General features: G+C 41.3%; 1 protein-coding gene across 2 annotated transcripts; it reads right to left on the bottom strand.

Annotated features, from left to right (window-relative positions):
• Positions 1-11,352: 11,352 nt before the first annotated feature.
• Positions 11,353-13,284, bottom strand: TCEAL4 (transcription elongation factor A like 4). 2 transcript variants are annotated; one of them, XM_064278650.1, is made up of 3 exons: positions 13,169-13,284; positions 12,557-12,623; positions 11,353-12,195 (listed from the first exon to the last, which is right to left on the bottom strand). In XM_064278650.1, exon 3 carries the CDS (start codon positions 12,172-12,174, stop codon positions 11,617-11,619), a length of 558 nt encoding a protein of 185 aa, XP_064134720.1. In that variant the 5' UTR covers positions 12,175-12,195; positions 12,557-12,623; positions 13,169-13,284; the 3' UTR covers positions 11,353-11,616. The 2 variants fall into 2 exon arrangements, with proteins under 2 accessions (XP_064134720.1, XP_064134719.1); XM_064278649.1 differs by having other exon boundaries at positions 11,353-12,200; positions 13,169-13,221.
• Between the last annotated feature and the right edge of the window lie 7,387 nt (positions 13,285-20,671).

Raw genomic sequence — 20,671 nt, 5'->3', positions numbered from 1 at the left:
ACATTAGTAATTAGTATATGGCAATAAAAGTAATAAATATATGATTAGCCTAGAAAAAAAAACAAAAATGCATAAATAACCAAGGACGGGGAAAAAAAGGTGACATTACCTCAGATTCTACAAACTAAAAAATATATTAGGTAGAACTTTGACAATAAATTTCAAACTTAAGGTGAAAGAAATGAATTTCTAGTAAAATTCCTCTTACCAAAACTGAAACACGAGGAATTAAAAATTCTCAATTGTTCTTTAAATACAAAAGAAATAAAATCTATAATTTAAAATATTCCAAGATTTTGTTCCCAGTGAAAAATCTTCAGGCCCAGATGACTTGAGCTGAAGTCCATTGATTCCCATCCAGCGAACCCTACCAGATACACATTTAAGGAAGAAAATAATATCCATCTAACACAAACTCAGAAAAGTGATAAAAGAAAGAATACCCTGCATGTAATTTTCAGTCTGTTAGCAGTATATCCACTCCTCACTTACTGACACGGTTAGGCTCCGAAGGCCAGGGTGTTACATGAAAATCGGCATATGCAAAAACAGAGGATTTTGGTTTTCTGTTTTTGGACCACCCATCTGTCTGATTTTTTTCACTTAGAAAATATGATCATAGAAATAACAGCTAAGATTTGCTGATGTGTTCATCATTGTGATGAGTCCAGTTATGGATTATTCCTCTGCAGAGCAGGAGGCTTGGAGGAGACAAAGCTGAGCTGTGTGACCGGAGGGCCCACAGCTTAACCATTTCACCTTCCTCCTGTGCTGGGTCAGGGCTTCCTTTGTGGAGCCACCTCCAGGGCTCCAATCCCATGCCTGCAAACCCTGCTTTCATGATTCAGGAGCCTGCTCTGCCCTCCGGGCCTGGCAAGTCCCAGGACTTCATACAGACTCACTGGGAACCTGGCTTTGTACCAGGCCTCACCAAGGCAGAAGCTTCAGGTCCAGTTTGGCTCACTTTGGGATGTCATTAAACTCACAGGCATTTCTTCCAAACACACTCTCCAATGCCTCTTTTATTTCTCCCTCCCCACCCCACAGCAATTTTGAGCTGCAGGGCCTCAGGCCACATAGGAGCTGGGCATCCGCCGGGAGGCTCTAGCCACAGAGGCCAGTCAGTGATGCAGCTGGATGTGGCACTCCCCGGTGGCAGGAGGGAGCAGAGGGCGTGGGGCAGGGTGGCCCAGCTTCCCAGACGTGGTTGGAGACCCTCCTTGGGGGAGGCGACGCTCCCCAGCCATTGTTGCCATGCCCACTGCCTCGTTAATGTGCAAAATAGTTGGATAGTAGATTTTTTACTATTGTAAACTCAAAGTGTCAGATAATGAGACAGTCGACAAGTGAAGAGTAGGTGTATTCTATTTGTTGACATGAATGGTGGTTACCTATGTTTTCATTTTGTAATAATTTAGCTCTATATTGTATGTTTATGACTATCTGTGCCATCTTTCATGATAAAAACAGTAAAACTGATAGAACTACAAGGAGAAATAAAATTCACAACCATAATGAGATTTTAATATATTTCTATCAGTAATTGATAGACTACGCTGATAAAAAAAATCAGAAATGATAAAGATTGGGACAATTTGACTAAAAAAGTTACCCTAAAGGGCACAGCACCCAGTAAATGTAGACACAAAACATTTTATAAAAATTGACCATACGTTAAGCCATAAAGAAATCTCAAAAATTTAAAAGGATTGAAATCATACACATTATATTCTCTGGCCACAAAACATTTATACACAAATCAATGATCAATAGCAAAAAGAAAACTAGAAAATTCTCACGTTTGGGAACATTTTTTCCCCCTTTTCTCATGTCACTCCTCCTGCCTGTACTGATGGAATTTTATCTGATGTTAGAAAATCTAGGCCATATAAGGGGCATATTGCTTGGCTCAATATTACTAGTGGGAGTTGAAATGAAAGGAGAATTATCACTTTAAAGATGGAACAACTGAGGTCCTAGGAGGGCAAAAGATTTTCCCAACTCAAATGGCTGATAATGATGTCCCCAAGCTCAAACAGCTGATAATAATAAGTGGTGGGGATGAGAATGGAATGCAATGTCTCAATTGTCCATATTCTTAAGACATTCTGCTGGGCTGCATTTCGCGTAACTGTATTACCATCCTGTAAGGGGTGTGTGTGTGTGTATGTATAGGAAAGGGCTGGGGACAGCCACTATGTATGGACTTACACTTTGAAAAGGGCACAGTTGGTCCCAGAACCCATGTCTGTGGACTCCCAACTATTTCCACTAGACTCCATGACTAACCCATTGCTGTTGAGTCGATTTCCACTCATAGCAACCCTATAGGAAAGAGTAGAACTGCCCCATAGGGTCTCCAAGGCTGTACATCTTTACGGAAGCAGACTGTGGCATCTTTCTCCCACAGACTCCATGACTAGCCTGTGTAATTGAGGAGGGTTTGCTCCACACATCTCACCTTCTAGTGTTTCAGAATATGTTGTGGGGGGTCTTCCCTAGGTGAAGGCTGCTCCTAGGCGGTGGGCTCTAGTCATGTTCACATGCAGCCCCGGTGGGCAGAACGAGACTTTCCAGGGTGGGGGAGTGGAGGGGACTGAAGGTATCAGAGGGCAGACAGGGGAGCCATGCAGGAAAGGGGGAAGGCAGTGGCTGCCATGACAACAGTCTCCAGGGGTGTGGCCTTCTCTGGGGGAGCTAATCCAGGGGCTCTGTGGCTTGGCTGGGAGGAGGAATAATCCCCATCCCTAATAACGTTATTAAAATGATCTCAGGTTTACAGTTTCTACCATGGGATCTTTTTGGAATTGCAAATAACCTTTTATAGAAATGTTACATTATTTGTTCAAGATTATTTATATAGACAGGAACTGAACTATGACAAGAAATCAGGGATCCTAACTTAGTCACTATCAATTACTTTTATTAAGTGACTACTATTTGTCAGGGGTAGCCCTGGTGGCACAGTAGTTAAGAGCTCGGCTGCTAACCAAAAGGTCAGCAGTTTGAATCCACCAGCTGCTCCTTGGAAACCCTATGGGGCAGTTCTACTCTGTTCTATAGGGTCACTATGGGTCAGAATCGACTCGACAGCAATGGGTTCGGGTTTGTGTGTGTGTGTGTGTGTGTGTGTGTGTGTGTGCAGGGCACTTGGAGGTACGAGTACGAGGACAGGATATACCCTTAGAAAAGTCCAATGCAGCATTTCTCAGTTTTTTTAAGTTGTAGCCAACAGTCAGAAATACATTTTAAATCACAGCTCAGGGTACACAACATGATCATACTACTGAAACACAAGTTTTATAAAACAGTACTAACCCTTACTATCTGTGATACACTCTTGATATTTTCTAATCCACTGGATTCAACTCTATTTTGTTCTATCTTATATCACTAAAAAAAAAAAAAATCTGGTCTCGTCCCACTGATTGATTTTGCAACTCACTACTGAGGGGAAGACTTGAAGTGTAAAAGACACTGGTCTTTGGTAAGTAGTTAATCACCTGTGATGTGTATCACATATGTTTATTCTACCAGGCACATATTTCACGTGGGGATGAGAAGCCTAAGGAGAGTCTCTCTCTAAAAATCACGTGGACTTCCTGTTTCAGCTCCAACACATAAAAAGCTTGAAAGTCATCACTCCTATCCTTATAAGAAAAAGCTGGACAAACTAAAAACCAATGACTTTTCTTGGACCCATCAGAGAACTGAGTTTGCAGGGCAAATCGCAACCCTGAACCTATAGAGTCAAGGCTGAGATCTGCTTACTTGGAACAGATAAACTGATAAAAAAAAAATAGGAATGCTTAAAAAAATGGTAATAAACGATGGGAATGCTTACACTGATAGGAACCATAAACAGATAGGAACCAGAAACTAAAAAGGAATGCTTAAATGGTAACTTTGACAAGTTGCTGGAAGTTGAGTGTGAACTAGTATTAGAGTGAGAAACCAGACGCTAAGAACGCCACCAGGTTCTTATGATGAAGATCTGGCTCTGGAAGTGAGGCTGGGGGGAGTACTTCTTGTGAAATATACCCAGAACCTTCTTCATAACAAAGGCCTACTTTCCAGGAGGAATGTCTTACCAGAACATTATCTCATATTCATGAAAGAAGGTAGGGGGGACGAGGGGCAGGGAGTACCATCTAAGAAACATATCACAAGGATTATACACCATGACCAGGTGGGATTTATCCCAGGAGTGCAAGGGTGGTTGAACAGGAGAAAATCAATCAACGTAATATACCACATGAATAGAACAGAGGTAAAGAACCACATGACTATCTCAATTGATGGAGAAAAGACATTTAACAAAATCTAACACTCTTTTCATGATAAAAAACATTCAGTAAACTCAAAAAGAAGGGAAATTCCTCAACATGATAAAGGGCATTTATGAAAAGCCATAGTTAACATCATACTGAATGGTAAAAAACTGAAAGTTTCCCCCCTAAGATGAGGAAATAGACAAGAATGCCCAGTTTCACCACTGCTATTCAGCATGGTACTGGAAATTCTATTCAGAGCAATTTGGCAAGAAAAAGAAATGAAAGGTATCCAAATTGGAAAGCAAGAAGTAAAACTATTTCTATTTGCTGATGACATGATCCTATACATAGAAAATCCCAAAGAATCCACAAGAAAGTTACAACAGCTAACAAATGAATTCAGCAAATTCATAGGGTACAAGGTCAACACGAAAAAATCAGTGGCATTTCTATATTCAGGTACACAACGCCTCTTGAAAGTGTTTTACGCCACTTCGCTTTTACGAAAGACCTACATTAATACTTGTTTTTGCTAACCAAAAGAAATCTAAAGAGGATTTTTGCTTTTATGAAAAAAAGCAGAAATAGCATTGTTTGTTTTGCAGTGAGCCATTAAAGAGGCAGTGCACACGCTGAGCAGTGAGAGTGGCATTGCCAAGCTCCTTCCCTGGGAACTATATGCAGCATCTCAGTATCCAGCTGTTATAACTCTGAACTGTGTCTGTGAGCATCTGTGCTTTATCTTGATTTATTTTGTGCACCCATCTATTTATCACATCATTTCTAATTTTAGTACATGTTAGTGTTATTTTAGATTTTTACATGTTATTTGGTATGATTTGTTAGGTTACTTTTGGGTCTGGGAATGTTCAAAAATTTTTCCCATAAAAATTAATGGTAATTGCTTCTTTGCTTAACACCATTTTGGCTTATGAAAAGTTTCATAGGAACGCTCTACTTTAGGATAACGGGGGATACCTGTACTATCAATGAACAATCTGAAAAGGAAAATAAAACAATAAAATACCTAAGAATAAAGTTAACTAGGGAGGTAAAAGACTTTTACAGAGGAACCTATAAAACATTGCTGAAGGAAATTAAAGAAGGCCTAAGTAAATGGAAAGACATACTGTGTCCACAGATCAGAAGACTTAATATTGTTTTCAATTCTACTCAAAACTATCTACAGATTCAACACAATCCCTGCCAAAATTCCAACAGCCTTCTTTGTAGAAATGAAAAAGGTGATCCTCAAATTCACATGGAATTGCAAGGGGCCCTGAATAGCCAAAACAATCATGAAAGTGAAGAATAAAGAAGGACTCACACTCTCTGATTTCAAAACATACCATAAAGCTATAGTAATCAAACAGTATGATACTGGTATAAAGACAGTCATATATCTAGAGTTTACAAAATACATTTTTAATAATCTACACATGAAGCAGAAGAGTGTTATTTGAAGGTGGACTTAGATTATTAAAAATGTATTTTGTAAACTCTAGGGAAGCCCACTAAAATTTTTTTTAAAAAGAAGTATAATTGATACACTAAGAGAAGGGATAAGATGGAGTCACGTAAAATGCTCAAATAAAAAAGCAAAGGCAGAAAATGATGCATCTGGCAACAAGTAGAAAAGTTATAAACATGGTTACTATTAATTCAAAAATATATCAATAACCATTTTAAACGTGAATAATCTAAACATACCACTTAAAGACAGAAATTGTCCGAGTAGATAAAAAAAAAAACAAGACTCAAGTACATGATGTCTATAAGAAGCACACTTGAAATACAAAGAATCTGAGAGGTTAAAAGTAAAGGATGGAGAAAGATATATCATGCTAACACTAATCAAATGAAAGCTGGGGTAGTTAGATTAATTTCAGACAATGCACACTTTAGAACAAGGGAAGTTATCAGGGATAAAGAGGGATGCTACATAATGATAAAGGGACCAATTCTTCAAAAAAATATAATGATACTAACAGTCAAGCACCAACACAGGTGAGACAAAAAGTGACAGAACAGAAAGGAGAAGTAGACAAATCCAGTATCACATCTGGAGACTTAAACACCCCCTGTCCATAACTGATAGATTAAGCAGGCAGAAAATAATAAGGATATAGAGTTGACCTGAACAGTACTGCCAATCAACTTGATCTAGTGACATTTATAGTGTACTCCATCACACAACAAAAGAATACACATTCTTCTCAAGCTAGCATGAAACATTCCTAAGAGAGACCATATTCTGGGCCGTACAACACACCTTAACAAATGTAAACGAACAGAAATTACAAAAAATATGTTCTCAATGGAATTAAAATAGAAATCAATAACAGAAATATAGGTGGCAAACACAAATATTTGGAAATTAAACATATTTCTAAATAATGCATGGGTCAAAAGAGAATTATAAATAAGTATGTAAAATATTTTGAACGAAATGAAAATACAACTTACCAAATTTGTGGGATGCAGTAAAAGCAGTGCTTAGAGGAAAAAAATGATAGCTGTAAGTGCAGCGATGAGAAAAGAAGAAATATCTAAAATCAATAACCTAAGTTTTCACCTTAGGAAACTAGAGAAAGAACAGCAATTCAAGCCTAAACAAGCAGAAGGAAAAATAATAAAAATTACAGCAGAAACCAACGAAAACAGAGAAAATCAATAAAACTAAAAGCTGATTTTTTGAAAAAAATCAATAAGGTTGATAAACTTGTAGCCAACCTAACCAAGAAAAAAAGACACAAATGACCAATATCAAAAATGAAAAAGAGGTTATCACTACTGATCCTGTGGGCATTAAAAGGATAATAAAGACATACCATGAACAACTCTAAGGGCCCTGGGTGGAGCAAACAGTGTGAACTTGGCTGTTACTGGAAGTTGGCAGTTTGAAGCCACCCAGTGGTGCCACGGAAGAAACTCCTGGTGATCTGCTTCCATAAAGATTCCAGCCAAGAAAACCCTATGGAGCTCAGTTCTACTCTGTAACAAGTGGGGTCACCATGAGTTGGAACTGACTTGATGGCAACAGGTTTGGTTTGTTTTTGGTTTATGAACAGCTTTAGGAGTACCTGGGTGGTGCAAATGGTTAAGTGCTTGACTACTAACTAAAACGATGGTGGTTTGAACCCACCCAGAGGCACCTCAGAAGAAAGGCCTGGAGATCTGCTTCCAAAAGGTCACAGCCTTGAAAACCCTATGGACTGCAGCTCTACTCCGCAACACATGTGGTCGCCATGAGTTGGAACTGACTTAATGGCAACTGATTTTTTTTTTTACATGAACAGCTCTATGCTTATAAATTTGACAACTTAGAAGAAATGGACCAATTCCTTTATTAAATATAGACACAAAGTACAAAACACATAGAAGGAGAAATAACCTGAACAGCTTATATCTATTAAAGAAATTGAATCAATAATTAATAATAATTTTAAATCACCAGGACCAGAAGGTTTCATCAGTGAAGTCTACCAAACATTTAAGGGAGAAATTATACCAATTCTCCATATCTCTTCCATAAAATAGAAGTTGAGGGAACACTTGCCAATTCATTCTATGAGGCCAGCATTACCCTAATTCTACAACCAGAAAAAGACATTACAATAAAGGAAAATTACAGACCAATATCACTTGTGAATATAGACATAAAAATCTTTTAACTAAATATTAGCAAATTATATCCAACAAGGTATAAAAATAATTATACACCCCAACAAAGTGGGACTTAGTCTAAGTATGAAAGTCTGGTTCAATGTTCAGAAATCAATCAATGTAATCCACCACATCAACAGATTAAGAAGAAAAGTCATGTGATCATTTCAATCGATACAGAAAAAAAATTTGACAAAATCCAACACCTACTCATAAAAGCTCTCAACACACCAGGACTGGCGGGGGGAACTTCCTCAACTTGATAAAGAACATATACAAAAAGCCTATAGTTAACACCATACTTGAATGGTAGGAAACTAGACGCTTTCATCCTAAAATCTGGAACAAGGCAAGGATGTCCTCTCCCGTTGCTTCTAGTCAACATCGCGCTGCAACTTCTAGCCAGTGTAATCAGAAAAGGAAATAAATGTGTGGATTGGAAAGGGATAAATGAAACTGTCTCTATTCACAGATGACACGATTGTCCATGTAGAAAATCCTAAAGAATGGACAAACTCCTGGAACTGATAAGCAAGTATAGCAAGATTATAAAATACAAGGTTAAACAAAAGTCAATTGCTTTCCTACATACTAGCAACGAACAACTGGAATTTGAAATTAAAAAATAAATAACACCATTTACAATAGCGCTCCAAAAAAAATGCAGAATGTGTCAAAAGAACCTAAATGTATTACAAACGTAGGAAAAAAACCTCACTGAAGGAGGTAGGGGAGGTTTTAGGTACTGACATTAAGTAACACCCAAAAAAACCCAGTGCCGTCCAGTCGACTCCAACACATAGCGACCCTACAGGACAGAGTAGAACTGCCCCATAGAGTTTTCAAGGAGCACCTGGCGGATTCGAACTGCCATAGCACTTAACCACTACGCCACCAGGGTTTCCGACATTAAGTAAGCGCTCTGGAATTAAGTGGAGTCTGTAAGACTAAAGGCAAAAGGAATTGCACATAAGCACTATACTCTAGTTGATAAAATTGTATCCCAAGGGAATATGGGTTAACAATTTTGAAACTATTTTTATTTTTTTATACCTGTATACTGTAACTGAACAATTAAGTACATAAATGGATGGCAAATGGTCGGAGACAGGTTTCTCACTGTCGGAGTGAAAGGTCACAGTGGAGAAAGGGGGGGAGGCTAGAATGATCCATGTGGTAATATGTTATTACAGTTGGAGACAATACGAACTCATATTTAGCTTTATATACAGATGATTACATAGAGAAATATTTATAGATATGTATACACACACATACATATCTCCTTGTCCTGTTAACTGAGAGGGCCTCTAAGCAAAGACACCCCAGTAGCGATGAGGAGCACACCTCATGCCCAAATCTTGGTTTTTAATGTCATTCTCCAATAAACGGTACCAGAGCTCCTTGGAGAAATGGCTGGTTCTAGGACTGGGGTAGGAAATGTACAAGATGAAGCTAGAGCCGGCTTGTAGTGCCAGAAAGTAAGAAAGTGTTTAAAAAAAAAAAAAACCAACCCCACAATGATGGGGTATGTCAAAGGGATACAGGAGCCAAGTGAAAGAACTTCCAATGGCCAAATCTGGAACAACTTGAGCAACAAAATATGTATGGATTGTATGAATTATAAATTATGTATGGGTTATAGGGATTATAAACCAATATCAAAAGTACAGAACAGTATGAAAAGGAGAAATAAAATTACTTTACAATGGAGAAGCCTGACAAACACTACCTTAGCCAGGTGTCCTAAATGTAAACATCAACACTTACAAGTCATGTTGACAGTATGTACCCTTGATATGACGTGATGAAAATGGCACTTTACCTCTACGGTCTTCTTCCCCAAAATACATAACTCCTGTCTAACCAGGAGAAAAACAAAACAACCTAAATTGAGGGACAGTCTACAAAATACCAGACCAATACTTCTCAAAAGTGTCAAGGTCATCAAAAACAAGTAAAGTCTGAGAAGCTGCCATAGCCAAGAGAAGCCAAGGGAGGCATGACGACTAATACTGTGGTAACCTGGATGGGATCCTCGAACAGAAAAAGAACACTAGGAAAAACTGAGGAAATCTGAATAAAATAGAGACTTTAGTTAATCATGATGTATCAACATTGGTTCATTGTGACAAATGTACCATACTAATTTAAGATGTCAGTAGCAGGATAACTGGGTATGGTGTACACAACAACCTCTGTACCATCCTTGCAGTAATTTTGTAAATCTGTTTTCAAATACAAGTTTATTAAAAAACACACACTGTAAGCAAAAAAAAAAAAAAAAGGGCAAATAAAGTAAAGAGCCCAGAAAAAAAAAGGGTCTGTTGAAATGTTAAGGCAGGGCCTGACAGGAATTTCCTGGGAGACACCTCCTCAGTAAAGTTATCAGCAGACAAGAAATTAACAGGTGGGAATTGCACAGCATCTGATCACTGAGATTTTTCTCTTGGCTCTATCCCCAGTATCTGAAACTGCTGGAGACATGGCTGTGTGCAAAAATATACCCAGATGAACAAAAGCCATGGAAAGGAATGTTTTATAAGAACTTCGTAAAATATCAAGGCCCAAATGACAATTGGGTACTACCCACCTGGGTTAGTTTAGCTTTATTGTAGGTACAGAGGAATTCTTCACCCTTCTGTTGGGACAAGGTGGTTCTTTAGTCCATCATAATCTCTAGCCCATCAGCAGTAGCGAAGGCTTTAGGAGGATGCAGGATTGCTACGAAGGGTGCAGGGTCGCCACGAGTCAGAATCGACTTGACAGCATACAACAGGATCCACAAGAAGGCACACAGTGCCCAGCAGATATGGCAATACCCAGGGTAGGATGGCACCCACTCTCTGATACCTGGACTTATTTCTGACCATAGGTGAGACCTCCCTCAGCCCTCCCCCAAACGTCTGACGGGGTCCTGGTTCTGCTGGTGCAAGGGAGGGGTAGAAGCAACCCAACACAGCTCACATACACAATACTTCACCTGATCCGCCTGGCAGCCCTGGGAGGCAAGTACTACCTTCGTTTCACAGGTGACAAGACTGATCCTTACAGCAACGGATTGGTAATAACTGCCAGGGAGATTCCTCTAGCTATGAGTCCCAGAAGTAAAGTGAGTTTTACTACCATTTGAAGTTCTGACAAGAATTCTGTCTCCCCTGAACAGTTGTTTTAATTACTTACTTTGCTTCGATTGCTTATTATGTATTGGTTTCCTATTTTTAATCTTTTATTATTTCTTTATACCAAAAGTAATGTGTTTTTAAGAACAAATGGACAGATGAGCAGAAAAAAAAAAACCCACAGATGACCACTGTTAATCTTTTAGTAGACACAGCTTTCAGTTTTTCTGTGCATAGATTACTGGGTAAATATCTTCGTAGTTTAAAAAAAAATGGACTGATGCTGTATATATGGTTCTGCAAACTGTTCTTTTTAATTTCACAATGCACCATAAACATTTTTTTCCATGCAATGGGTGAAAACTCCCTACTGAAACACAAAGCACTGTAGTTGGGTCAAAAGGCTATTGGTAACTAGAGGGATGCCTAAAGCCAAGTATCAGCATAAGGTTAAAACACAGAGCCTGGCAAATGCCTGCCAGGGAAATGCAGGGAATAAGAAAGCAGGTTGATAATGTTCTAATCAGTCAAAACATGAGTGAAGCTCAAAGGCACTACACATAAGGAATGTCTTCAAAGCCCCTTTGCTGGGCCCTACAGCCACCCCTAAGTTCCCTTGGGCCCCTAGGGTAGAAGGGATTCTGTAAACTTCTTTGCATCCACATAAACCCTCCCAATTTCTGTTTGGATTTTTTCACTTCATCCTCCACCCTAGCCATCTCATCAAATTCTCTTATCATCTCCTCATTGCTCAAATGCATATCGTGTACGGCCTCCTTATACTCCTTGAGATACTCAGCCAACCCTTTGTTGGTTTTTCTTTTTGCTTTTCTGGGTACATCATCCTGAGCTGGGCGCTTTCCTGCAGCCCTTGTTTCACTGGCTGGCTTTCCTTTTGGCTTTTCCCCACCCTTCAGCTTTCCCTTATCTTTTAGCATTTCCTCATCTTCTGTCTTTGCCTTCTTTTCTGTCTTTCCCTCATTTCCTAACTTTTCCTTGTCTTCTAGAGTACCAGCTACTTCTGGCTTTCCCTTAATCTGTGGCTGTTCTTCGTTTTCCATCTTTTCTTGGTTTTCAGGCTTTCCTTCATTTTCACTGCAGCGTTTTTCCATGTTGAGATTCTCCTCCTTTTCCTGTCCTGGGGGTGGGGGGAGACAGGGGAGATGGGAGGAGACAGGAGGAGACAAGGGAGACTGAGGACTTAGGAGTGGAGCGCAGGTCCAAATAGCTCTTGCGTCTCTGCCCTCCTGAGGGTTCCCTTAACCTGGCCAGGCCTTCGAGTGTGCCTTCTGCCCACCCCTTACCCCCCCATCCCCAATTTCTCCCCCACACATGAGCCAACCCTTTCCCAGGCAGGCCCTGTCACCATCTCTATTTCCAGCGTGGGAGGGTGTGTGTGTGTGTTGGAGGGTGGGGTCACCAAATTCTGTCCAGCCTTGCCCTCCACACTCCCCCCAGCCCCAGGTCCACAGCCAGTGCCCCCCTCTCATAGACCTGCACGGCTTCTGGACAGGCTTCTCCTTTTCTAGCCTCGCAGAGTGCTGGGAACAGATGCGCAGACCTGCAGACAGACAGGAGACGCTCAGGGTGTCTGGTGGACGTACAGTGACAAGGGTCCTTTCCTGAATCCGGGCCTCTTCCCAATGATTCCCTTCCCCACATCCTCTGCTCTCCAGCCGCCATTTCTTTTCAGGCCTCGGGTGCCAGACCGTATTTCCAAACTAATTTTGGTCTCTGAGTTCTCCTCCGCAGGAGGCAATTAGCCTCCCTACCCTTGAGGTGAACATTTTCCTCTACGCCCTGAATGGTAAAGGTGGGTTATTTTCACTGTCGCACCGCTGGGACGCCCCCATCCCACCATTTCCGTTTCCAAAATGGACGTAGGGCAGAAAGGAGGGGGTGCCGTGAAAACAGCCCCAGATACTTGAGGTGTCCACCCTGCACCCAATGGCTGTTTGCTGTCCCTTAGCCCCCCTTAGTCAGTTTCCCACCGCCAGCTCTATCTACGCTCGGGCCAGCTTCCCTTGACCTGAACCCATCCCCAACCCATTTCCCCCTTCCTCATTCCAATGTTCTGCAGACAGCGAGGAAGACCCTCACACTCACCTGAAGGAACCTGGAGCAACAATAAGGAGCTCAGGGACCACAGCAGACGCCGCCGGGTCCGGACCGCTGGGAGGACCGGCGGGCGCGGGATCTGGAGCCCACGTCTGCGCCGGTCGGTCACGTGGTCGCCGCGCGTCACCCGCGGCCGGGGCGGGGGGGGGGGCGAGAGGCCTACCCCGTCCACCGGCCTGCCGGCTGCCCACCACTCTCCCTGAACCCGTACCCCTCCACCTCTGTGGGACCGTTTGTCCTTTTCCTCTTGTTGAGAAGTTGGTCAGAGAAAGAATTTTTTTTAAAACCACAGCGGCTTTTTTTTTATATGGGTTGGGCGGGTCCGGGTGAGGGATCTTGACAATGTTGCTCTTAAGCTCCATTAAAAGAACGTAGACCCAGCAATGAGATCATATAAACGTGAATTTAAATTGCCAGATATGAAGATATCACACAAATAGTTGAATAGTGCATTTCATTTAGAAAAATGTACCAGGCCAATGGGGGTTTGGCACCCGGGCTGAGTATCCACTATGTCCCAGGCACTATGCCAGCTACTTTACTTGAACTCCCACGTTTTTGTCAAGTACATTGGCTCAAGTGGACTTCATCGGGCAAAGTCTGGCGTCCTGTGAGAGAGAATAGCATTGGGGATCTAATTTGGTCTGGCAGTGGTATTGGTGGAAGCAGAAAACCCCTCTGAAAAATTACATTTAAATGGCAACCTCAAATGTGAACAGGAGAGTGCTAGGGTGGAAGTCCTCCCATGCCCTAGATGGACCAGCATGTGCAAAGGCCCTGGGGTGGGAAGTAGCTTGACTCATTTGGGATGGAGGGAGGACAGTGGAGCAGAGTGAGTGCAGGCAGGGGAGGTGCCCCAGATGGTGGGAGTGAGGAAGGCAGAGGCCAGAGGACGCAGGACATGGTCAGGAGTTACATTTTACCTGCTCAGCTCTGGGAAGGCACTGGAGTGTTAGTAAACAGGTGTGATCCCACTTGCTTTGCCAGCCCAGAAGGTGTTGGTCTCTGAGGGTCAAAATGTCGTACTTCCTTGAGAACTGAGTGGAGCAGCCATGAGGAGCAGCCTTGTGGATGGAGCCTCTGCTGCTGAGGTGACAGAAGCATGTCCTTGTTTCCAAGGAAACCTGAGGTAAGGCTGGTGAAGCAGTGATGGGGTCACATGGCAGGACTTGTGATTCAGTCTGGGACTCTCCTGACTCCCCATCCCAGTGAGCTGTTGAACTAGGTGAAGATGACTGGGGGGAGCTGATCCTTCACGAGGTCGAGGTCATGCTATCCACCCTGCTAAAGGAGGACAGAGGTCACTGAGACCCACAGCCCCACTTCCCTTGTCTGGGTTTGAGACAAGCTGAAACAGCTAAAAATTCTGTTTGTGACAAGATACATGCTTTTAAAATTATTTTAATTAAAGTATAATTTAGATAAAGTTCATTCTTTTTAGCTAACCATTTGGTGAGTATTGACAAATGCACACAATGGTGCAACTGCCGCCATCAAGCTATTCCAAGGTATTCCATCATGCCAGACCATTTCCCATGCCCTTTTGCAGTCAATCTCTTCTTACCCCAGCCTTGACAACCGTCTATTTGTTTTCTCACCCACAAAGTTTGATAGCCGTAGGTTTTCATTTTGTATTTTTATTTTAATTCCGTCCAGGAACTTTTGATGTCCCTTGAGACTTTCTCTTTGACCTATGAATTACACGTTTGTTGTTTAGCTTCCAAGTTCTTAGAGACTGTCCTGTTATGTTTCTGTTGATTTCTAGTTTTATACCTTTATTGTCAGAGAGACACTGATTTCAATTCTTTAAATTTGTTAAGGATTGTTTTGTGACCCAAAATGTAGTCTATCTTGCCGAATCTTCCATGTGCATTTGAAAAGAGTATGTGTTCTGCTATTGTTGGGTGGAGTGTTTTGAAGTTGCCAGTTAGATCCAGTTGGTTCATGATGATGTTCATTTCAGTTCTATTTCCTTGCTGATTTTTTGTCTATTAATTCTATTACTGAGAGCAAAGTGTTGAAGGCTCCAAGTATAATTGTGGATTTCTCTATTCCTTTTCAGTTCTGTCAGTTTTTGCTTCATGTACTTCGAAGTGTGTTGTTAGGTACATACAAGACGTACAATTGTTATAGCTTCTTGGTGAATTGACAGTCTCTCTTTATTGTTGGTAATTTTGTTTGCTCTGAAGCCTACTTTGTCTGATAGCATAGCCACTCCAGTTTTCTCTTGATTGGTGTTTACATGGTATATCTTCTTCCTTCCTTTTACTTTTAAGGTATCTCTATCATTATATTTGACGTGAGCTTCTTGTAGACAGCATATAGGTGAGTCATTTTTGTTTTTGTCACTTGTTGTATTTTTAATCCATTCAGTCATTTATTCGTTATGTTTATATCATTTACATTGAATGTAGTTTTTTTTAATTGTACTTTAGATGAAGGTTTACAGAACAAACTGGTTTTTCATTCAACAGTTAGTATACACTTTGTCTTGTGACATTGATCAACGTCCCTACGACATGTCAACACTCTCCCTTCATAACCCTGGGTTCCCTATTACCAGCTTTCCTATTCTCTCCTGCTTTCCGGTCCCTGCCCCAGGGCTGGTGCGCCCCTTCAGTCTTGTTTTGTTCCATGGGCCTGTTCAATCTTTGCCAGGCCCAATTCTTGCAAGAAGCGTTCTTTGCATTGTTGTTAAGTATCTCCCCAGCTTGTATCCTGGTCCATGGTTCTCAAGCAAAAAACAAAGCCTGTCCACTCCAGTCTAGAAAACTGTTGACAGGGTCTCAGAGGTCATGCCTAAGGGCTTGGTTTTCTTTTTAATAATTTTTATTGTGCTTTAAGTGAAAGTTTACAAATCAAGTCAGTCTGTCACATATAAGCTTATATACACCTTACTCCATACTCCCACTTACTCTCCCCCTAATGAGTCAGCCCGCTCCCTCCTTCCAGTCTCTCCTTTCATGACGATTTTGCCAGTTTCTAACCCTCTCTACCCTCCTATCTCCCCTCCAGGCAGGAGATGCCAGCACAGTCTCAAGTGTCCACCTGATACAAGTAGCTCACTCTTCGTCAGCATCTCTCTCCAACCCATTGTCCAGTCCCTTCCATGTCTGATGAATTGTCTTCGGGAATGGTTCCTGTCCTGGGCCAACAGAAGGTTTGGGGACCATGACCGCCGGGATTTCCTCTAGTCTCAGACTGACCATTAAATCTGGTCTTTTTATGAGAATTTGGGGTCTGCAACCCACTGTTCTCCTGCTCCCTCAGGGGTGAATGTAGTTTTTGATGTTTGGATTTAGGTCTACCATTTTATTATTCATTATCTGTTTGGCCCCTCTGTTTTCAGTCTCCCATTTCACCTTTTTTGCCTCCTTTTAGTTTATTTGAACATTGTTAGTACCCTATTTTAATTTTTTATTGGGATTTTAAAAGGAGCCCTGGCAGTACAGTAGTTAAAGCACTCAGCTGCCGACAGAAAGGTCAGCGGTTTGAACCCACCAGCTGTTTTGTGGGAGAAAGATGTAGCAGTCTGCTTCCATAAAGACATACAGCCTTGGAAACCCTATGGTGTATTTCTACCTTGTCCTATAGGGTTGCTATGAGTTGGAATTGATACAACGGTAATGGGTTTGGTTGTTTTTGGTTGTCACTTTGAATAAATGTCTTTGTATAACATTTTTATTGGTTGCTCTACGGTTTACAAACTACCTAATTAACTTTTCACAGTCATTGTGGAATCAGTATATTACTAGTTCAATTGATATGTAGAAATCTCACTATCTTATAGGCCCCCTTATGTAACTCCTCCATTTATGCTATAGTTGTCTTATATATTTTATCTGCAATCATTGAAAGTTCCATCAGACAATGTTATATTTTCCTGTGGTTTTTCAACATTTCTCATGATTTTGGAAATTCATTTAGCACTATCCTGATATCCACTTCCTCCCTACAGCCCCAGGAGTCCCAAAGCAGGGCAGGAGGCAGTGGAAATAAGAAATTTGGCATTCATGGTGTTTTAAAAATTTCAACACTATTATAACTTAAAGATAATACACCTCAGTATTAAAAAAAAATAGGGCATACCCTGTGTAGCATCAAATGTCAGCGCCCAGGGAGATTAAGGCATTCAGAACCCTGACAGGTCCAGGACACAATTGGAAAAAGCTTTAGAGTAATTCTAGGTTTCACTTCTGAGCAGACATTCACAAAGTGGTTTTCCTGATTTACTTAACCTCTCCTATCTTTCTGTACCCTGATCTAAATTGTAGATTTTAATAATAGGTAAGGTGAAAGAATGTAAAGATTAAAGGACATAGAATTTAGAATACCTCTGGCTTACACTGGTTTTGTAAACATTAATATCCTAACACCCAGATCACCTTTCCCAGAGGAAACACCTGTTCTGACTTCTACCACCTTAAAAATCTGTTAATTCGTATAGTCCTCATTATCAGGTCTCTTGGCCCAACAGGTAAGATTTCATTTCTATCATCATGATCATCACCAAGAGGGATCGCTAAGTGAGCACCCATGGGGGAGATAAAATGACCAGTCCCTAAGTCCAGGTGGCCCATCATCTATATATAATAGGTTTCTGAGTATATGCAGTGTTTGTCCACCATCTTTCATAATCACTTATTTAAGGAGACTTTTTAGATTCCCCCCAAGCAATTATCTCCTTCCTGCTAAGAATATAGCTTTTTAAAAATATTTTATTGTATTTTATGTGGTGAAAGTTTACATAGCAAATTAGGTTCCCATTTAACAAGTTTTATACAAATTATTCCGTGACATTGGTTAAAATTTTCACCACGTGTCAGCATTCTCATTATTTCCATTCTGTTTATTTGGTTTCCATTGATCTAGCTTCCGTTCCCCTCCTTGCCTTCTCATCTTTGCTTTTGGGGAAATGTTTACCATTTTGTCTCATATAGTTTTTAAGGGAGCACATTACTCCTGGGTGACATTGTTTATTTTATAAGCCAATCTATTATTTGGCTGAAAGGTGACCTCCAGAAATAGCTTCAGTTCCAAGTTCAAAGAGTATCTTAGGGCGATAGTCTGGGGTTATCTTAGTTCCTCTAGTCTATATTGGTCCAGTAGGTCTGGCCTTTTTTTTTTTTTAAGCAATTTGAATTTTGTTCTGCATTTTTCTCCCATTCTATCCAGGACCTTCTACTGTGTCCTTGACTAGAATGGTTGATAGTGATAGTCGGGGCACCATCTAGTTCTTCTGGTCTCAGGTTAGAAGTGGCCATGGTTCGTGTGGGCTATTAGAATGTGACACTTTAATACCACAGAGTTCGTGTATATCAGTTTATTTACTATGGTCTTTTGGAGGGCCACAAACCATTGTAATGTCTAAGATCCACCCACACCCACACCCCAAGAACTAATTTTTGGCCCTTTTAGGCACAGTTTCCCCTTCACTGAGAATGAATAGTATATTGTGATGAGGTCAAGCACAGAAACCCCATTCTTTTTTTTTTATAATTTTTATTGTGATTTAAGTGAAAGTTTACAAATCAAGTCAGTCTCTCACACAAAAACCCATATACACCTTGCTACACACTCCCAATTACTCTCCCCCCAAGGAGACAGCCCACTCTCTCCCTCTTTTTGTGTTCATTTCACCAGCTTCTAACCCCCTCCACCCTCTCATCCCCCCTCCAGGCAGGAGATGCCAACATAGTCTCAAGTGTCCACCTGATCCAAGAAGCTCACTCCTCACCAGCATCCCTCTCCAACCCATTGTCCAGTCCAATCCATGTCTGAAGAGTTGGCTTTGGGAATGATTCCTGTCCTGGGCCAACAGAAGGTCTGGGGGCCATGACCACCGGGGTCCTTCTAGTCTCAGTCAGACCATTAAGTCTGGTCTTATGAGAATCTGGGGTCTGCATCCCATTGCTCTCCTGCTCCTTCAGGGGTTCTCTGTTGTGAGGAACCCCATTCTTGCCCCTCACTTATGGATAGGATCCCTGGTGGTGAAATGGTTAAGCACTTGGCTGCTATCAGAATGGTTGGCAGTTCAAACTCACCCAGTGGCTCCATGGGAGAAAGACATGGCAATCTGCTCCCTTATACATCATAGCCTTGAAAACCCTATGAGGCAGTTCTACTCTGCACATGGGGTCACTGAGTTGGAACTGAATCAACGGCACCTAACAAGAACTCTTGATGTGTGATACTGAAGTAGTTTCTTAGCCTCTCTTAGCCTGCCCCTGGTCATCTGTAAAAGGGGCTCACAGTGTATTCCTTAAGGAATTGTTGTGAGGGGTTAATGAGAAACCCTGTACAGAGTAGATGGCACATAGTAGGACTTCAACAAATGTTAGTCCTGGTCCACTTTTCTCCTTCCTTCCAGAGGAGAGGTGATTTCACCTAAGCCAAGCTGCATAACTGCCATTGAGACCACCTGGAAATGTGGCAGCAAGTTGGAAGTACACACATAGAAGCTTTGGGGCCATTTCTTTATTTCAGGATAACTTTCCTAAGGGATTTGTGTTAAGGGAAGATCATCAAACAATTTTCTTTAAATCATCATAATTTTATGTTCCCTTATTTTATCTTCTAGTTTCTCATTGAGTCCGCAGATGAAGAGAGAGTGCAGCTAGGCAGAAGGCTGGACTCACAAGCCCTTGAACGCTGATTCTAGACCAGTTAATACCTTCAGGACCTTGCGGTCAGATTTTATCTGCACCGCCAGCTTCATCAAAAAGTGATTTGTTGAGTGAGTACCCACGTGGGCACAAAAAACAAAACTAGAAATGTGTAAAACCAGTTTTTTTTTTTTTAAAGCCCTAGATGGTAATCATGTATAAAAGAGACTGCAGGGTGTCCTTTGGGGAGGGTGTGAGGAAGAGTCACATTCCTCCTCCTTACTAGATGACTCTGGAAAATTGATTAACCATCAGTGAACCTAAGTTTCTCATCTGTAAAATGGAAATAATGATGCCTTCCTCACAGAGTGGTCCTGAGAGAATAATGCAAAATACAAAATTGCTTGCACATTTTTAGCTATAATGTATAAGTGATATCATAAAGTAAGTGCCCTTTGGCAACTTTTTCCCCTGTGAAAATAGTGTTTCTGAGATTTATGTAATCAGGTGACTTTGGGGCTGTCCTGCTGTTACTAGCCATGTTGTCGTGACCATTTTTGCACACGTGTCCTACTGCACACATGTATGAGACTCCATACCTAGGAATGCAACAACAGCCTTTCTTCTCCAACAGATGTTGCCAAATGGCTCTGCAAACAGGGCATACCAATTTGTACTCCCTCAGCAGTGTATGGTGTTCTCGTGGCCCCACATTTCCCATTTCAGTGGGATGCAGCATACACACATGCTCACTCACCAGGCTTCCTTCTCACACCCTAATATTATGTCAGGGCATTTCCGAAGGCATAAAGCGGGACCATTAGCTGAACAATTAGACAAACCTTTGTATGGTTCGATTGACTAGTTTTCTGCCTACTAGATGCCT

The sequence above is a fragment of the Loxodonta africana genome, chromosome X, assembly GCF_030014295.1.
Source record: "Loxodonta africana isolate mLoxAfr1 chromosome X, mLoxAfr1.hap2, whole genome shotgun sequence".
Taxonomy (NCBI): domain Eukaryota; kingdom Metazoa; phylum Chordata; class Mammalia; order Proboscidea; family Elephantidae; genus Loxodonta; species Loxodonta africana.
Note: the sequence above shows the minus strand (reverse complement) of the source record. Positions and strands in the feature narration are given on the sequence as shown.